At 50.0% G+C, this 17,314-nt stretch overlaps 1 protein-coding gene and 1 long non-coding RNA gene across 7 annotated transcripts; one reads left to right on the top strand and one right to left on the bottom strand.

Moving 5' to 3' along the window:
* Positions 1-8,175: 8,175 nt before the first annotated feature.
* Positions 8,176-13,872, bottom strand: Rnf112 (ring finger protein 112). Of its 6 annotated transcripts, none has more exons than XM_041665128.1 (15): positions 13,773-13,872; positions 13,477-13,683; positions 13,280-13,320; positions 12,249-12,534; positions 11,867-12,073; positions 11,621-11,749; positions 11,331-11,435; positions 10,936-10,986; positions 10,386-10,442; positions 10,232-10,306; positions 9,982-10,102; positions 9,712-9,881; positions 9,580-9,633; positions 9,358-9,432; positions 8,176-9,268 (listed from the first exon to the last, which is right to left on the bottom strand). In XM_041665128.1, exons 2-15 carry the CDS (start codon positions 13,528-13,530, stop codon positions 8,798-8,800), a joined length of 1,896 nt encoding a protein of 631 aa, XP_041521062.1. In that variant the 5' UTR covers positions 13,531-13,683; positions 13,773-13,872; the 3' UTR covers positions 8,176-8,797. The 6 variants fall into 6 exon arrangements, with proteins under 6 accessions (XP_041521062.1, XP_041521064.1, XP_041521067.1 ...); XM_041665130.1 differs by having other exon boundaries at positions 9,982-10,099; XM_041665133.1 differs by having other exon boundaries at positions 12,038-12,073.
* On the top strand, positions 12,541-16,332 carry LOC121456720. The gene is made up of 3 exons (XR_005975654.1): positions 12,541-12,822; positions 13,123-13,591; positions 16,276-16,332. It is a non-coding gene; the product is annotated as an uncharacterized LOC121456720 (long non-coding RNA).
* Positions 16,333-17,314: the final 982 nt, after the last annotated feature.

Here is a 17,314-nt window from a genome sequence, read left to right as displayed (position 1 = left end):
AGGGCACTGTGGGGTTCACATCATGCATGGTCAAGCAGAAGAGTCAACACGGGTCACTTGAAATCATTTCTCTGGAAAAGAGAGATGAAATAACGAAGGAAGTCTAAAGAATTTACGGGGGGGGGGGGACCATCAAGTTTATCAACACACACGATGAGGAGATTTCCATTAGACGGAAAGGTGAGAGAACCCTTCCCGGGAGAAATAGTAGCTGGAAACTCCCCAAATACAACAAAAGAAATGGACATCCAAGTTCAAAATCAAAAGACCCCACCCAGGAGTCTGACATAGTAGCTCACACCATTAATGCCAGCACTCAGGAGGCAGAGGCAGGTGAATCTCTGTGAGTTCAAGGTCAGCCAGGGCTACATAGTGAGTTCTAGGACAGCCAGGGCTACATAGTGAGTTCTAGGACAGCCAAGGCTACATAGTGAGTTCTAGGACAGCCAGGGCTACATAGTGAGATCCTGTCTCAGAAAAAACAAAAAGAAAGGAAAGGAAAGGAAAGGGACAAGATGGGAAGGGAAGGGAAAGGAAAAAAAAGAAAACAGACTTCACCCAGAATGACTTGAGGGAAGTCACACTAGACACAAAGAAACTTTCAAAATTCCAAAACAAAGAACAAAAGCCACTGAAAGCAGCACAGATCCAAGGACCATCAGGGACCAGAGAGCTCCACTTGGGTTCTATCCAGTGTCTGAGCAGAAACAGCACAGGTCAGAAGGAAGTGGGTGACAACGTCAAGCTGCTCGTCGGAAATGGAGCTCTGCCCAGAACACTGTGTGGGGGAAAATAAAGTTCCGCCCAGAACACTGCACCACACAAGACTTTCAAAAGCAGAAGAGGAAAAGGTGTGGGGGTACACACCTGCTATTCCAGTCCTTGGTGGGTGGAGGGAGGGGGATCTGGAGGTGGAGGCCAGCCTGATGTAGAGAGAGGAGGAGGAGGAGGGCCTGTCCCTTACAGACAAAGCTGGGGCACCGTCACCACCGCCTGCCTGGCAAGTCCTGGTATACGAAGGTCTTCAAGCTGAGATCAACATCCCTTAGAGAACAACACACAAAGATGAAAAGAGAAAGCTTGTCACTAAAAGGAGATACATAGACAAGTGCAGACTCCCGCAACATGATAACCATGCAGCCAAACAAGCTTTAATTCTCACATAGGATTTAAAAGATAGAAGAACACAGTAACCATAGCTACAAAACTGCCAGTGGGTACAAGCGCATGGAAGGATGTGATCTGTGCCACTCATAACTAAGCGTGCAGGAAATATAAAGGAGCACAATTTTAAAATACAATTAAGTTATCCATTTAGAGACATCGTTATAAATAGAAAATGTTCCTCCTCAATCATCATGGAAACTACAAAGAAAATACCTCTACAAGATACTGAAAAGAGCCGGGCAGTGGTGGCTCACGCCTTTAATCCCAGCACTCGGGAGGCAGAGGCAGGCGGATCTCTGTGAGTTCGAGACCAGCCTGGTCTACAAGAGCTAGTTCCAGGACAGGCTCCAAAGCCACAGAAAAACTCTGTCTCAAAAAACCAAAAAATATATATATATATATATATATATATATATATACTGAAAAGACAGTTTGATCAATCAAACTGTCACTGAAAAAAAAAATCAGGGCAGACATGGTAGTACACGCCTTTCCTCCCAGCACTCAGGAGGCAGAGGCAGTTTGTGAGTTTGAGGCCAGTCAAGACTACATATACATAGTGAGGCCATGTTTCAAAGGGGGAAAAAAATCAAAGCATAAAGTCAGAAAAGAGGAAATGAGAAACAATAATAACTGAACAAGATGCAGAAAATAATTAAATAGAAAAGTCTTCTCTATTGATTGATTGTGTGTGTGTGTGTGTGTGTGTGTGTGTGTGTGTGTGTGTGATTGAACCCAGAACCTTGGGCGTGCTAGAACAGCACTCTACCATCAAGCTATGTCTATAACATACAATACTCACTGGAGATGTAAGTAGATTAAACTGTAATCAAAAAGCACAGAGTAGATGAATGGATTTTTTTTTAAAAAATCCAGATTGAAATATAAATTACCTACAAAAAAAAAACTACACTCTAAATACAAGAACATAGCTGGTGGAAGGGAAAGGGCAGAAATTGGTATTCCATGCAGTGGATAAACCAGGAAGAACAGAGCTGGCCTTTCACAGATGGCAAATAGCTCCAGTCAAAAACTGTCACAAGAAACAAACTCAGCATTACATAATCAAAGCCATTGCAGGAAGATGGAAATGATAAGTGTGTGCGTCCTTCATCTTATGAGCTGTGAATGTGTGCACTTAACTCTTGTGGGGCCGTCTTTGCTCTTCTCCGCTGCGCTCTCTGACACACATACTTGCTTCTACCAATGGGCGTGGTCGGGGGGGCTAAACCTCCAATCGCTAATGATAAGAACATAAATTGCTAGGGGGCAGTCTGGTTATTTTGATGTGTAATATGACCTGATGCAATTGCTTTGCTCATAATTTATGCAAATGCGACAGAGACTGAGTGAATCTTTAAACTTCATTTTGTCAGGCTTGCAGGATGGTTCCATGGGTAAAAGTGTCTCAGGCGTGGCTGACAGCTGTGCTGGCTGAGGGGCTGTAGAAGTCTTGGATGGGAGGCACAGCTTGGAGAAGTGGGCCACAGCAGAAGTGAGACATGAAGGATCATCACCTGGCCCTTCTTTGGATCCCAGCTCTGTTTCCTGATTTGCCAAAATTTGCCAAAAGAGGCACCTCTGCCACTTACTACAGCCACTGTGACCTCCTCTCCACCTTCCCACAATGGCAGACTGAAATCAGGAGCCCAAAGAAACCTCTTCCACAAGGCTGCTTCTGCCTGCCATTTTGTCACAGCAATGAGAAAAGTAAGAAATAAAACGGGGCATCTCACTGCTCATCGCCAACACAGAAGCCCAGATCTGGGACAGCAACCACATGAAGCTCGTGAAGGCAACGTGAGGCCGTTTCAGACACTAGCTCCACAAAGGCCACCGGAGATCTGCAGCACCGTTCACGCAAGTGGCATATGAGTCAAGATGAGAAGCCGAGGTCTGGAACGGAGCGTGGCAGGCACTGCACACAAACTTGGTCAGCCAAGGATTTAAAAAATAATAATAATTCAAGCTGGCTCTACCGAGAACACATCAATAACTGAAAGGGATTACTAAAAGTTAAATATGAATAATTATTTCTAGAAAAATGCTTTTGAAATTCCAATTTGAATGTTTTTCTACTTAAAATCTGAAGTAAAGCATCCATTTGTTTAAAACATCTTGGGGTTGAGAATTTCAGATCTCTGTACACTGTGAACACAGGAATCACTGTGAAGCGCTGTCTTCACGGTAGGCAGCAGCTGGCCCAGGGCTTTCAGGCCATGGTCATTATAAGGATCAGATGCGTGGATGTCACATTCATAGTGGCGTTCAGGAGCAACTTTCAGCTCTCCCTTCCCTGCATTCTTCACCTACAGATAGCTGATTGGCCCAGCAGCTTGCCGAAAAGATTATTTTTTTTATCCCAAAGTGGAGGATGCGAGGAAAAGACGTAGCCTTTAGGAACTAAGGGGGACAAAGCTGCCTTGGGTGCTAGCAAATTGTCTCCAAGTCAGGTGTATTAAACCCAGGCAAAGCCACGACTAGAAAAAGATGAACATTAAAAACTGTGTGCGGGAGCTAGAGAGAGAACTCAGTGGGTAAAGCTTGCTGTGCCCGCATAACAGCCTGGAACCAGTTTTCTCATCCTGCGTGGAAGTCAGATGTAGTGGTGTGTACCCATAATTCCAGTGCTGGAGAGGAGGCAGGCAGATCCCTGGGGTTTGCCAGTCAGTCTAGCCCAAACAGTAAGCCCCCCACTCTCAGAACACACACATTCACGCACACGCAAGTACACACACACACACACACATGCATGCACATGCAAGTACACACACACACACACACAAGTCCAGTAACTGAAATTGAAACAAGCACAACTCAGATTTGAACCAGCAGAAGAAAGGGCAAGTGATCCTCTTTGTGAATTGAAAAATTCACACAAAGAGGATAAAGAATGAGAACAAAAAGAAAAACAAAGCTTCAAAGGTTGAAGAAATTTATAGAATAAGGAATTGCCTCATTCCTTCTCATGCCTGAATCATAAATAACCATCAGTCAAAATCTTTAATTTAGGGGCTGTAGCGATGACTCAGCAGTTGAGAGCACTAGCTGTTCCTATAGAGGACACAGGTTCAATTCCCAGCTCTCAAGCTGTCATGGGAGACAGAACAGAGCTGTGCTCCGTCTCCCATCCCTCTAACCACTGACAAAATCTGCACACTGATAAACGTCTGTGTCTACCATGCAACAGAGAAAAGTTGAGAAATAGGGGTTTACTAGACTTTGAGGGAACTAAAATGTCTCTGAGAATAAAAGCCACTCGGGGCCTCGCAGCTCACAGCCTCTACAAGTCACCTGGGCAAAACAGTGACATTTCTAAAGGGCAGGGCAGCCCTCGTGCTTAAAACCCACTTCTAATATGACGAGTAACTTTGGTTCATCTCCCTCACAAAGGAAAAGAACTAATGAACCAAGAAAAGCTCTAGGAGACCTCAGCTGGGCCATCTATAGCCGTCCCCTCTGCACCATGCCCAGATCATCCCAGGAGGGCTTTCAAAGCACCCTCACTGGTCCCCACCATGTTGGGCAGGCCTTTCAGTGCTGTGGGACAATCCTCTTGTACACTGTAAAGATTTGTCACTCAAATTGATATAATTAAATGCTGATTGGCCAGTAGCCAGGCAGGAAGTATAGGCAGAGCACCCAAAACTAGGGATGACGGAAAGAAAAAGGGTGGAGTCAGACAGTCGCCGGCAAATGCAGAGAAGCAAGATGAGAATGCTGTACTGAGAAAATGTACCAAGTTACATGACTAAACATAGATATAAATTATGGGTTAATTTAAGTGTAAGAGTTAGCTAGTTGAGCTATCAGCCGAGCATTTACAATTAATATAAGCCTCTGTGTGACACTTTGGAAGCAGCTTCCAAAATAGGAAAGCTCTGTCTTCATATGGCACCCAATGTGGAATGCCAGATGAAGCACAAATCTAATTAATCTTACCAATAAAAGCCAGGAGTCAAAAATCAGAATAAAACCTAAAAGAACAGGAGGAGCAGCCATAGTCCCTTCCTCCTTCTTGGCAAGCCAGTCAGGATTATTAAGTGAGGGAGAAAGACCCACTCTAAATGTGGATGGACCATCCCATGGGCTTAGGTTCCAGATATAATAAAGTGGGAAAAGAAAAAGCCAGCTATAGACAGTATCTTCTTTCCTTGGTTTGGTTGGCCATGAAGCAAACAGCTGTTGTGCACGTCGGGCTCCTGTCACAATGAACTCTCTGCCCAACACACAGGACCAAGTGACAACGAACCCGGCCCTCTTAAACCATAAGCAAAGCCAGTCTTTCCCTCTCAGCTGGTCTGTTCATGTACTGGCCACAGAAACAAAAGCACAACACGGCTGGGATTTTTTTTTTTTTGTCTCTGTAACGTTTTTACCAGATTACACAGGGTCAGTCCTGTGTATCGAATGCGTGGAGAGAATATTGGTGGAAAAGAATATTCTGGGTTGGCAAGAAAACTTCATTTTTTAGAAACTTCCTCAAACATACAAGTTCCAGCTTCCAAGTGTTTATAGGTGGGCAGTTGGCAAACGGTTTGTCACGACTCGAGCCCAGCTGCGTTTCCTTATTGCTCACCACCAACCGATGCTGGTCAGCGTTTCCTCCAGCCACAACCCATTTCAAAGAGCACAGGTCTGTTTATCGGTTAGGAAAACAACACCACAGCAACAGATGAGCTCCGTGTCTCATTCGCTCAATGCAGTCAAAGTTTATTCTGGCTCCTGGTGTGGCCTCCTGCAGGTCAGTGGGATGGGGCTGCTGCACGTGGTGAGGGGCTTCAGGACGCTTGGCCCCTTGCTTCTTGCGAACCCTCCACCTTCGACACTAGGGGAATTCAGAATTAAGGGGCTGCAAGGCATGACAGCCATCTCTAACTCAGACCTGTGACAAGAGAATCTTGGGGACCTGGGTTACAGGCTGGTGGATCCCAGGACCAATACTGAAAGCCCAGTACTAGTTTGGGGTGCTGCTTAGAGGTATCTCAGGGCTCATAAATGGGACAGTTGGTCCTCATCAGACCTTTATGGAATGGAGCCCAGGTCAGGTGATGAGGGATCCAACCCTCAGTGGGAGTTAGTGTAGTTCTTATGAATACCCTCCATCTCTGGGGCGGGGGGCTTCCTGTCTTGGCGCATGAGGACTCCTTCTTACACACACTCTTTCCACACTATGCCAAGCACCACGAGATTCTCACCAGAGTCAAGCTGATACCGGCACATACCCTTGGATCTCCAAAACGGTGAGCTAAATAAACTTCTCTTGATAACATGCTTGGCTTTGGGTATTTTACAATAGGAATGAAGAAATGGAACCACACATCAGAAGCCACCTAACTGGGGGCAGAATGGTAAGGTTGTCTGGCTGTCTGAAGAGACTTGTAAGGGTGAAGGCTCTGTAGAATAAGGGATCTAACATCAGAGATCTTGGGTTCCCGTTCTGGTTTGTCTGTCACTAGTTGTTTTAACTGATACTGAGACACGTCACTCCTCTGGGTTTCTGTGTCCCCCTCTATACAAATGTATATTGTTCATACTGATGGTTTCCTAGCTTAAGGGGAAGATGTTTGGGAATGCTTTGAAAGATAGAAGGCGCATGATAAATATCGTGGAATATTCATTTTCCTGCAGAAGCTTCTCTAGCTGAGCCAATGTCTCCCATCTGCTCAGTGAGTACAAAGAGGTTGACCTTGGAGTTTCCTCCAAGTTCCTGTGGGAGGGGATCCTAACTCTACAGCACCGCCCTCTCAGTCCTCAGAGGCCCTTGTGTCCTGAGTCGGCCAGGCCCAGTCTCTGGAAGGCTTTGTAGCTCATGTGCCTACCAGATGACAGTGGACGGAAGGACCCTGTGATGCTCCCAGAAAGCCTTTCTCCACAAACACCACACACTGTCTAGACCCTGCCCCCATGCAAGGCCCAGTTTCCAAAATGGGGCACCCTCATTTGCCCTTACCCCACCCACCCTCCTTCCCAGCTCTGCAATTTGTCTACGTTGTATATTTTATCTATCAGTCCTAGACCATTTCCTCTGCTGCCCCTCAAAATTTCTCTGAGCTGGACACGGCGGTAGAAGCATCCAGAAAAAAAAAAAGGAACATCTTGATTTCAGCAGAGCTGTGAATAGCACATCTTCCAATGTCTGTGTATTAACGCCAGCCTGGACATCAGGTTCCTGCTTCTCCACTGGGGAGCTGGGCAGTCTTACTTGAGACTCTGTTTTGGGTTTGCATCGGTGAAATGCGGGGTTTAGACAGAGGGAGCGGGCTGCAATTCTGAGATTGGAGGTGCAACTGGGGGGAGAATCCAGTGTCACCCACTGGCCAGCCCTGCACAATGGATTCTGGCTTCTCCTTTTTCCAGTCTGGCCAAGGTCTCCCTGTCAAGCCTCCTTTTTGTCTTCTGCTGAAACAGATGCCGGCTCCCCATTGATAGAGCAGCAGAATCTGCTTCTCTGGGGACCAACAAAAGGATCAGACTCAAAGCCCTTGTGAACAAGCCTGCAAAGGTGACTGTGTACTTGGCCCTTGGCCAAAGCCTCCTGTCACCACCAAGCATGATACTCCTCAGATCACTTTGAATTTCAGTGTCCCTGCCCCACTACCATGCCCTGATAATGGAACCCCTTGCCATCTCTACCACACCAGACTCCTCTGAAGACCAAATTCTTGTTTCAGTAATGTACTGAGAAACTGACAATCACACACACACACGCACACACACGCACACACACACACACATTTTATTTTTATATAAAATAAAGGGCCATGTACCCAACATCCTTTACAATGCAATAGCCCAGAGGTCTCCTTAGAAATTTTCAAGCCCCAAGCTCTCTGGGGGCTTGTTGTTCAGAGAGCTACATCTAGGAGGTCTTACAGTGTGGCACAGAGTGCCCACAGTTCCCGGGAGAGGGGCCGTGCTTAAGAACGGAACTCATTTCCTGCGCTTTCCTTTACCAGACATTGGCAGAGCCTGGTCGGCTGCTTTAGCACAGACTGCAATTGGAGGTGTGGTTCTTTGGCATTTAATCTCCCTCGATCCATCCAAATGGACTTGGCACAGGGCACAGGCCCAGGAGGACTGCAGGAGACTGGGGGACGGGGCGGCTCAGGACACACATCTGGACGCCCAGTAGAAGAGCAGGGAGGCTGGCCATGTCTGGAGCAGTTTTGGGAACAAGTCACTGCTCCGGGGTAATACCTTAGTCTGTCATACCCATCTCTTTCCTGTGGTCCCTCCTCTTCCTCCCTGTCAGGGCCCCCAGCTCCAAAGTCAGTCATGTTGGAGCCTGTCCCAACTGTAAAAAGACAGGGCTCTGGATCTCGGGATAAACTTCCAGGCCAGGGCCCTCCAGGGAAGTCAACTGGAGTGGGGTGGGGGAGGTGGAGATGCTGGGCTCCAGTGAGAACCAATTATCCACAGCCAGAAACAGGCCTCACATTGCTGCAAACACAGCCTCCTGGCCAGAAAGCCTCCCCAGGTCCTTGGACTCAGATTAAAACCCCAGCTCAGCCAGTGAATGACAAGGGGATTGAACAGAGCCAGCTTACATGTGGTCCCCTCCGAATCCCTGGCGTGACCACACCCTTCCTCTTGCCTTTCTCCTCCATCCTTCAACATCTCCTTGCTGTTATTCTTCCTGGAGAAGGGGCTCTCGGTCCCCTCCTTGTACCCGCTCATCTTCCTCCTTCTCCATGCAGCCCACGGTAGCAGCCAGACCGGCACCCACACCACCCCCAACTACAGCAGCTCCGGTGGCCCCCACCGCTGCCCCAGCTGCCACCATTCCAGCTTCAGCAGCCAATGCTGCCGCTGCCATGCCTGCACCCACCACACCCCCTGCCAGGCCCATGAGCCCGGCACCTACAGCGCCCCCCACTGCGGCCAGGTGGCCACAGAAGCGCATTGTGTAGGAGTCCATGAAGGCCTTGGCCTCCGCCTGCAACTCAGCTTCCAGGGCCTCCAAGGTCTGCTCTCTCTCCTTGCACAACAAGGCCACACCATGGCGGGCCAAGATGGCGTCCTTCTGGGTAGAGAGGAGGTTCCGCATGGTATCGGGCAGGACTCGGAGTGCAGAGAAGATGCGCTTAGTGGCTATGTCCTGTGGCAGTGGGAAGGAAAGACGGTGATCCACCTGGGTACCCAGGCAGCCTCTCTGGCACAGCCACCCCTGCCGCCCCTGGGGCTCACCTGCTGCCTCACATACTCCTCAAACTCCTTCTTGGCAGCTTCCACTTTCCTCAGGTCATGGAGCTGAGCAGCCATCTGTCCATGGGAAAACTCAGGCTGCTTCCCTCTTTCCTCCTCAGCCAGGGATACTCCAGGCTCTTCATCTCCACTCCCAGAACATTCAGACCTTACCCGAGATCATCCTCCCTGACCCCACCCTCCCCAAGGGGAGGGGCTCCTTACCTCATCTGGAGAGCTAAAACTGGGCCCCGTCTTCCCCATCCAACCTGAGAGGTTCTACAGAGACATCACAGCCAGGTCAGGGAAGGCAGGTGCCTGCCTGCTGAGCCCAGACTCCCTGGGAAGTTTGCACACCTTGATCTCCTGTGCTAGCTGCTGCCCTGTGAGCAGGCGTCTGTCCCCTCTGGCTATGGCACGCCCCTCACTCCAGTACCCATGGCAGCGGCTCTTAGCATGCTGAGGTGCTGTGCTCAGCACATCCGAGATGTAGGCCCGGAAGAAGTGAGAGAAGTCATCTTCTGTGTCTGAAAAAAGAGATTCCTCAGACTGAGGAGCCTGGGCCAGGGAAAGACTGGGCCAAACGGGAGGCAATGCCAGAGAGGTCTCCACCTCTGGAACACTTACTGCCTCTTGGGCTTGCTTGACCTTTGCTTGGCCACTGCCTCTCAGGAGCAGGCAAGAGGTAACAGCGGGCCCGTTTCCCTAGGAGAAGCTCCTGGACCTTAGGGTATTTACCGGACAGCTTCTGAGAGATGGATTGTGGAGAAGTCTGAGCCAAGGGAGCAGACTCCGCCTGTAAGCACACTTCTGGAACACCCCCCAGCCTCCCTCACCTGCTGCCCCGGCATCGGCCTCTTCCCGCTGTACTGCTTACCTGGAGTATGTCACCCACGTGTCCCTGTCCTGACTTATTGTGATGGGAAGAGTCACGAACTAAGAGGTCCAGATGCTGGAAGAGAAAGGGTCCCGGCACCAGCAGCTGGGATTGGCAGTCCCTGGACCTACAAGTCTAGAAACAGGTGTCTCACCTGGATTGGCACCATCCCATAATGCTTGCCCATCACCTCAGCCACGTGAACGAACATCTGGGGATGGGTACAAAGAGTTTGGGGGTTGAGCTACACCAAGAGCTACAGTCTGCCCCCTAAGCCTTCTCTCTAGTCACCCTGGACCACTAGAGTAGCCAAGTTTCCTGCTTCAAGCTTGAAGGTTCTCTTGCCTCTTCCCCAAACCAGGCACCTCATGCTCAACTGTCTGTCATAAGCCAGTTCAAGTGTCATACAATTCCAAGCCAGAATGGGAAGGCTTGAGTTAGTTCCCTTTGGTCCAGCCCTCCTGACCTTGTGCTTGGGGTGTGTGGAGGTGATGGCTTCAATACCAGAAACTGCCTCACCTCTAGATAGCCCAGGTCTGTCCAGAAACAGCCTCACCTCTAGATAGCCTAGGTCTGTCCAGAAACGGCCTCACCTCTAGATAGCCCAGGTCTGTCCAGAAACTGCCCCACCTCTAGATACCCCAGGACTGTTCAAAAACTGCCCCACCCCTAGATAGCCCAGGTCTGTCCAGAAACTTCCTCACCTCTAGATAGCCCAGGTCTGTGTCCTTCAGCTCCTGGGAGGTGTTCAGGATCTGGAATGGAGGAAAGCATGAAAATGCAAGATTTGCAGAAGTAGGATGAGCTACTCCTGAGCGGCCTTTATCCCAGAACACAAGCCTAGTCTGGCATGAACCTTTCAGCCTAGCTACGAGCCATCTTCCAGCAGACTTGGAGAGTTTTGTGGTCCTGTGGGCCACCAGCTGTCCTTGAGGCCCATCGTCCCACCATTAGAACAACCCACCTGCCCACCTTCACTAAGAACATCCTCCTTCCAGAAGGACCTTCCAGAACCTGCAGGAACCCCAGACACCCAAATCTGCCACGTTCTCAGTTCTGAGGAAACAGGGTGGCCACCCCACCCAAGCACCTCTTTCACCTGGTAGGAGCTGAGCATCATTGTGAGAGCACAGAGCTTGATCCTTGTCTCCCTGCTCAGTTCCGGGCTCATGACATCTCCCGTGTCCACTAAGAACACAGCCACCTATCGACACAGAGCGAGGGTTAGGCCTGCCTTGCTCTCTGCTCGGCCCTTTCTTTGCCCTTACCCCAGAGATGTCCTTCTCATTCCTCGTTTCCTTCTCTCTCTCCTCCATACCTCCATCTGGTACCCTCCAGTCAATTTCCCTTCTGGATTCATGCTAACTTCCCTCTGCATCTCTCCCTTACCTTCTTCCCTTCTTTTCCCAGCAGGAAGGGGTGACTCCACATCCAGATGCCCCTAGTAAGGCCATTGGCACCCCATCTGATCCCAGGCAGAGACCCCTCTGTCCTGGGCCTGCCATTGTCACCAGATTCCTGAAGATGGAGAAGGTATCAGGTGGTCCAGTCTGCACCCCCAGAGATATTTCCCTCCCAGAGCCAGCTGGGGCTCTGCTTTGCCTCCCTGCATTTTCCTGCCAGCCCTGCCCTCACCAGGTTTGGTAAACCTCTGAGCAAGTGGTCCAGGAGGAAGGACTTTCCTGAGTGCTGCTCTCCCAGTACAGCAAGCAAACAGACAGGTGTGTCCCTGGCCAATGGATGCTTCAGGCAGCGGTTTATGGCCCCCATTCTGAGGATGAGGCCTCCAGAGGCATTGATACGCACCAATAGCAGCCGCTCTGCCCTCACGGCACAGGTCTCCTGGGTGGGACAGAGAAGGGTCCCCTGAGCATCCCAAATGAGACCGACCCCAAGTTGGAAGAGTGTCCAGCCTGGAACTCTGTGCCCCTTCCTGACAGTTTAGAATAGGGTCAAAGCTCATCCCCCACCTTGGGCCTAATCGGAGATCTCTGAGTGCAGAGCTCAAGTCCCTCACCTGCGGTGGAGGGGGCAGCGGCCGCTGCGGCAGGAGCTTCATCCGCTCCCCTAGACTGCGGAGGCCCTTCTTCTGCTTGCAGATTTTCCGGCACTCAGGGCAGCATGGTGGTTCACAGCCTGGGATGCGATGAGTGCTGAAGCACCGGATGCAGAAGTCATGGCCACAGTCCAGTGAGATGGGCTCTCGAAGCCTTTCCAGACAGATGGAGCAGGTAGGCGGCTCCCGGGGTGGGGAGGGACGGTGTCCCAGGCCCAGCTCCAGCTTGGGGAATGATGCATGGGACCTGGAGGGTATAGCATGCATCATCCGAAAGTTGGATGCCAGTGGGTGCAGGGCTTGGAGGGCTGACACCTTAGGGATGAAGGTCCCTCTGTGCCACCTCAGCTTCCTGGGGCCACCTGGAGGATGAGCTCCACCCATTCCTCACTTTCTTGTTCCCCAGGTCCTGGCCATCCTAACTGAGAACAACAGAACAGAGGGGAGAGTGCCCCCAAGAGCAACCCTCAGGGAATCCTGGATCTGACCATGCCAGCCATGCAACCATGGGCGGGGTACAAAGAAGAGACTGGAAGTAAGCACCCTGGTTGGGGTTGGAGGCAGTCATTCATGATGACTACCTCATCGACAAGGTGTCCAGGGCCAGCACTCAGGAAACCCATGGAACACCAGCCTTCTTGCTGCGGGTCTTCTTCAAGGGGGAACAGACTATAACCCCAGCTGCTAGGATAGTCAGGAGAGGGCGGTAGCTTCCTGGCACCCAGGCAGCCATTCTGCAGCTGAACAGATGGTCAGGTTCTCGGAGGATTCCTTGTGCTCTCCGAGCTGAGCATCTGTAGCACCCACCTGCTTGTCCTGGTCCCTCCCTGCACAGCCTGGCCCATTCAACCTTGCACTGGGGAAGAGCCCAGCCGAGCGCTCAGCAAAGGAGTCTGCCTGGACTGCAGAGATCCGTGCTCCTGGACCAGCTTCGCCTGCTGACCTGCCAGACCCACTGCACCAATCCCAGCCCAGAAGGCCCCGTGGCTCACCAACTGTTGCTGCTGTTTCCCATGAAGCTTCGTTTGCTCTCCTAGGAGGGGGGAGGGGACATATTTAGAGCAGAACCCAGACCCTGTCTTACTGCCGGGTTTCCAGGGTCCTTCCACCCAGCCACCCTTCCCCCTCCCCGGTGGCTTCTTCCCACCCCCCAACTCTCCTTCCCAGGTCTTAGGGCTTCAAGACTTGCCCGTTTGCCGAGCCGATGACAAAAAGCAGTGACTGACAGAGCGGGCCTCGGCATGGGAGGCTGGAATGGCAGAGGGTCCGATGTTGAGAGAGGACGACCACCGAGGTTTTTGCCGGTAGGACAGCCTTTCACCCAGAGGGCTAGCGGAGCAGGTGGAGGATGGAGCAGGGGGATGGGCTCCTCCGAGGCTCTGCCTAGCTGTCAGCGCTGGAGAATAAATGAGCTGGTCAGAAAAAAAGAGGCTGTAAAGGAGGGTGGATTCACCCCCAGGGGGGAGGAGACAGGGCTGCGGGTACCAGGGCTTCAGAGGAGAGATGAACCCAGCCCAGCTCAGAATCTCTGGCAGAGTCTGGGATGCAAGCAAGCCGAGGCGGTGAATCTCCATGGAGACGAAAGGGAAAGATAAGGACAGGGAGGAGGAGGGAGATGGAGAACGTGAGGCCACGTGGATGTACCTGGCACAGCAGGAAGTGCCTCCTGATGGAGCTCAGGACAGCACTGACCCTATAGGAGCAGCTGGGGTCTTCAGAGCCCGGGGCAGGGTGGGCAGAGGGAGGAGTGTGGGAAAACAGGAGCGTGTGCAACCGGGGCAGACCAGAGAAGCTATTGGTCCATTCAATCCTATTACTTACTTTGTCTGAGCATTCTCTGTGTGCTGAGCAGCATGATACTGCTGTGTTTCATATGACCCAGTGCATCTTGCCACCCTCTCCCAGGGTATGTCACTGGTGCCTGCTAGCTTACCATCTTCCTCATCATCTGGGGCTCTGTAAATCTCTTGGTGGGTGGGAAATAATTTTTTTTTCTTTCCCCTCCAGGGGCTTTTTTTTTCTGCTGCAAACTTGTGAAGGGATATCCCAAGACCTTTTAAAAAATAAATAAAAATAAAAAATAGAGCCGGGCGGTGGTGGCGCACGCCTTTAATCCCAGCACTTGGGAGGCAGAGGCAGGCGGATCTCTGTGAGTTCGAGACCAGCCTGGTCTACAAGAGCTAGTTCCAGGACAGGCTCCAAAACCACAGAGAAACCCTGTCTCGAAAAACCAAAAAAAAAAAAATAGTATTTAGTTTTTGACCCTTGGATACATGTATATATACATGTTTTTATAAAATACACACCAAGCCAGGCGGTGGTGGCCCTAGCACTTGGGAGGCAGAGGGAAGTGGATCTTTGTGAGTTTGAGGTCAGCCTGGTTTACAAAGTAAGTTACAGAACAGTCAGAGCTATTCAGGGAAACCCTGTCTCAAAAAAAAAACTAAGAAAAAAATAGGCAGTGGTGTCGCACACCTTTAATCCCAGCACTTGAAAGGCAGAGACAGGTGGATCTCTGTGAGTTTGAGGCCAGCCCAGTCTACAGAGCGAGTTCCAGGACAGGCTCCAAAGTTACGGAGAAATCCTGTCTTGAAAAACCAAAATAGATAGATAGGTAAGAAGGTAGGTAGGTATGTAGATAGATAGATAGGAAGATAGATAGATAGATAGATAGATAGATAGATAGATAGATAGGATCCACTACACAAACACACCTCTTCCCTGCACCCCTTCCAAACAAGTTCCCTTTTCACCTCCATGTCCTCTTTTTTTTTAACACTTCGCTGAGTCCACTTAGCTCATCCCCCATGCACCCTACCAGAGACCACATCCCAGGAGAAAAGTGACTCGCCCCCACCGGCAGCTGTCCATTGCCAAGAGCCACTCAGGTGGGGGGTGGAGCTTCCTGAGTCCCTTCCCAGGCTGTGCTGGAATATTGCCTGGCCTGATGGTGTGCAAATCTGCACATAACCACAGCTGCTGAGAGCCTGTGGGTGCATCAGTCACGTGGAGTCTGGAAGACAGCACCTCAGGGCACTCCTCCCCATCCTACAGCCCTGGCATTCTTTAGGGTGGAGGGGAGGCCAGGAGTTGATATAGATGTCCCATTTAAGGCTGAGCACGATGCAGTCACTTACTCTCTGTCGCGAATCTCTCCATTAACTGCGGTCCACTGCAAAGAAAGCCTCTCTGATGGAAGCGGGAGCAACACTCTGTGTCAAAACATAAATATTTAGAAAGCAGGTTGATAACATTTCCATTTAGCAAATGACAATGATCGGTTCCTTTTTTCTAAGGGCTGATGGCTTCCCTAGCTTTAAGCTTTTGAACAGGATTACAGTATCAGGTATGAATTTTCTACTGTGAGAAGGTCTCAAGTACAGTAAGAAAGTGGCTGATTACCCCGTAATGTTCATGTCACTCTTGCATCGCTGGGCACATTCTGCCTGTCAGGTCAGCGTGACTCGGTCCAGCAACAAGTAAAACCACCAGTATCCTTTGCTCCCCAGTATAACCCCTTCCTGGAAAGGCAGCCAGCAGGAAGTTAGTCCTAGTCAACTCTAGGGCAGGAAGTTAGTCCTAGTCAACTCTAGGGCAGGAAGTTAGTCCTAGTCAACTCTAGGGCAGGAAGTTAGTCCTAGTCAACTCTAGGGCAGGAAGTTAGTCCTAGTCAACTCTAGGGCAGGAAGTTAGTCCTAGTCAACTCGAGGTTGATTCCTCCATATCTTGCAAACAAAATGTGTGGTGTCTTCAGCAACTGAGTCCACCATTTAGTCAAGGTGTGCAAACAAGAGTATAGCAATGGTCTGTGTTTTGGGGGAGCAGGAGTTATGGGGGGGGTTCTGAGGCCTCTTTGACCGTAACACATTGGGAAATATCATATACCTTACCCTGAGATCTTGTTTAATAACCCATGTCTTCTTGGAGTAACAGTGTCCCCATGTGGAGTAAATCTGTTTAAAAGCCTTTTTTAAAAATTGATTTACAGGGGGCTGGAGAGATGGCTCAGAGGTTAAGAGCACTAGCTGCTCCTCCAGAGGTCCTGAGTTCAATTCCCAGCAACCACATGGTGGCTCCCAACCATCTATAATGAGATCTGGTGCCTCTTCTAGTGTATATATGTTAAGAGAACATTGTATGCATAATAAATAAATCCTTTTTAAAAATCGATTTGCAAAGTAGTGAGTTTCCATGAGGATTTTTTGTGCCCCTTAGCTTTGGTTAACCTGCACCCATCATGTCACTGTCCCCATTTAGGCCTTTAACCCCTCGTGTTCCCCGTCTACTGTAATATCACGTGTTCTGCTATCTCCTCCTCCCATTAAGGCCACCTTCCCTCACCTCCCAGGCTCAGGTGCCCTTTCTGGCTTTCTGACATTTGAAGTGAAACACACACATCTCAAATGTTGAAGCTAGGATTGACATATGAGAGAGGGCACAGCGTGATGATCTCTCTGGGTCTGGGTTATCTCGGTATATTTTTTTTTCTGGTCTCATCCATTTTCCTGCAAGTTTCTCAATCTCATTTTCCTTTATAACTGAATAGACCTCCGCTGTGTCTGTGTACCACATTTCGGTTCATCAGCTGATGGACACCCAGGCTGGTGTCATTTCCTGTCATTGTGAACATGGATGGGCAGGTATCTACGTGTTCAGATATGGAGCCTTAAGCGTCTGTATTAGTTACCTCTCTGTTGCTATAATAAAGTACCATGAGCAGGGCAACTTACCGACAAAGGAAGAGTTAGGCTTACAGACCCAGAGGGAGGAGAGTCCTTCACAACTTACTGACAAAGGAAGAGTTAGTTAGGCTTTCAGACCAGAGGGATGAGAGTCCATCACGGTGGGGAAGTGTGACAGCAAGTGGCAGACTTGGCAGCTGGAGCAGGAAGCTGGGGCTCACTTCTTTTTTTTGTTTGTTTGTTTTTGTTGTTGTTGTTGTTTTGTTTTTCGAGACAGGGTTTCTCTGTAGCTTTGGTGCCTGTTCAGGAACTAGCTCTTGTAGACCAGGCTGGCCTCGAACTCCC

Source organism: Microtus oregoni, unplaced genomic scaffold (assembly GCF_018167655.1).
Source record: "Microtus oregoni isolate MIOR12 unplaced genomic scaffold, Mior012 000015F_ref0000493, whole genome shotgun sequence".
Taxonomy (NCBI): domain Eukaryota; kingdom Metazoa; phylum Chordata; class Mammalia; order Rodentia; family Cricetidae; genus Microtus; species Microtus oregoni.
Note: the sequence above shows the minus strand (reverse complement) of the source record. Positions and strands in the feature narration are given on the sequence as shown.

Bases quoted from the DNA above. Each gene is read 5' to 3' on its own strand.
- Rnf112 (XM_041665128.1), bottom strand. From the start codon at position 13,530: ATGCCGAGGCCCGCTCTGTCAGTCACTGCTTTTTGTCATCGGCTCGGC. The intron at 13,321-13,476 runs GCAAGTCTTGAA...CCCCCCTCCTAG, and splicing joins GTCATCGGCTCGGCAAACGG to GAGAGCAAACGAAGCTTCAT. The intron at 9,433-9,579 runs GTAAGGAGCCCC...TCCCATGGACAG, and splicing joins GTTTTAGCTCTCCAGATGAG to ATGGCTGCTCAGCTCCATGA.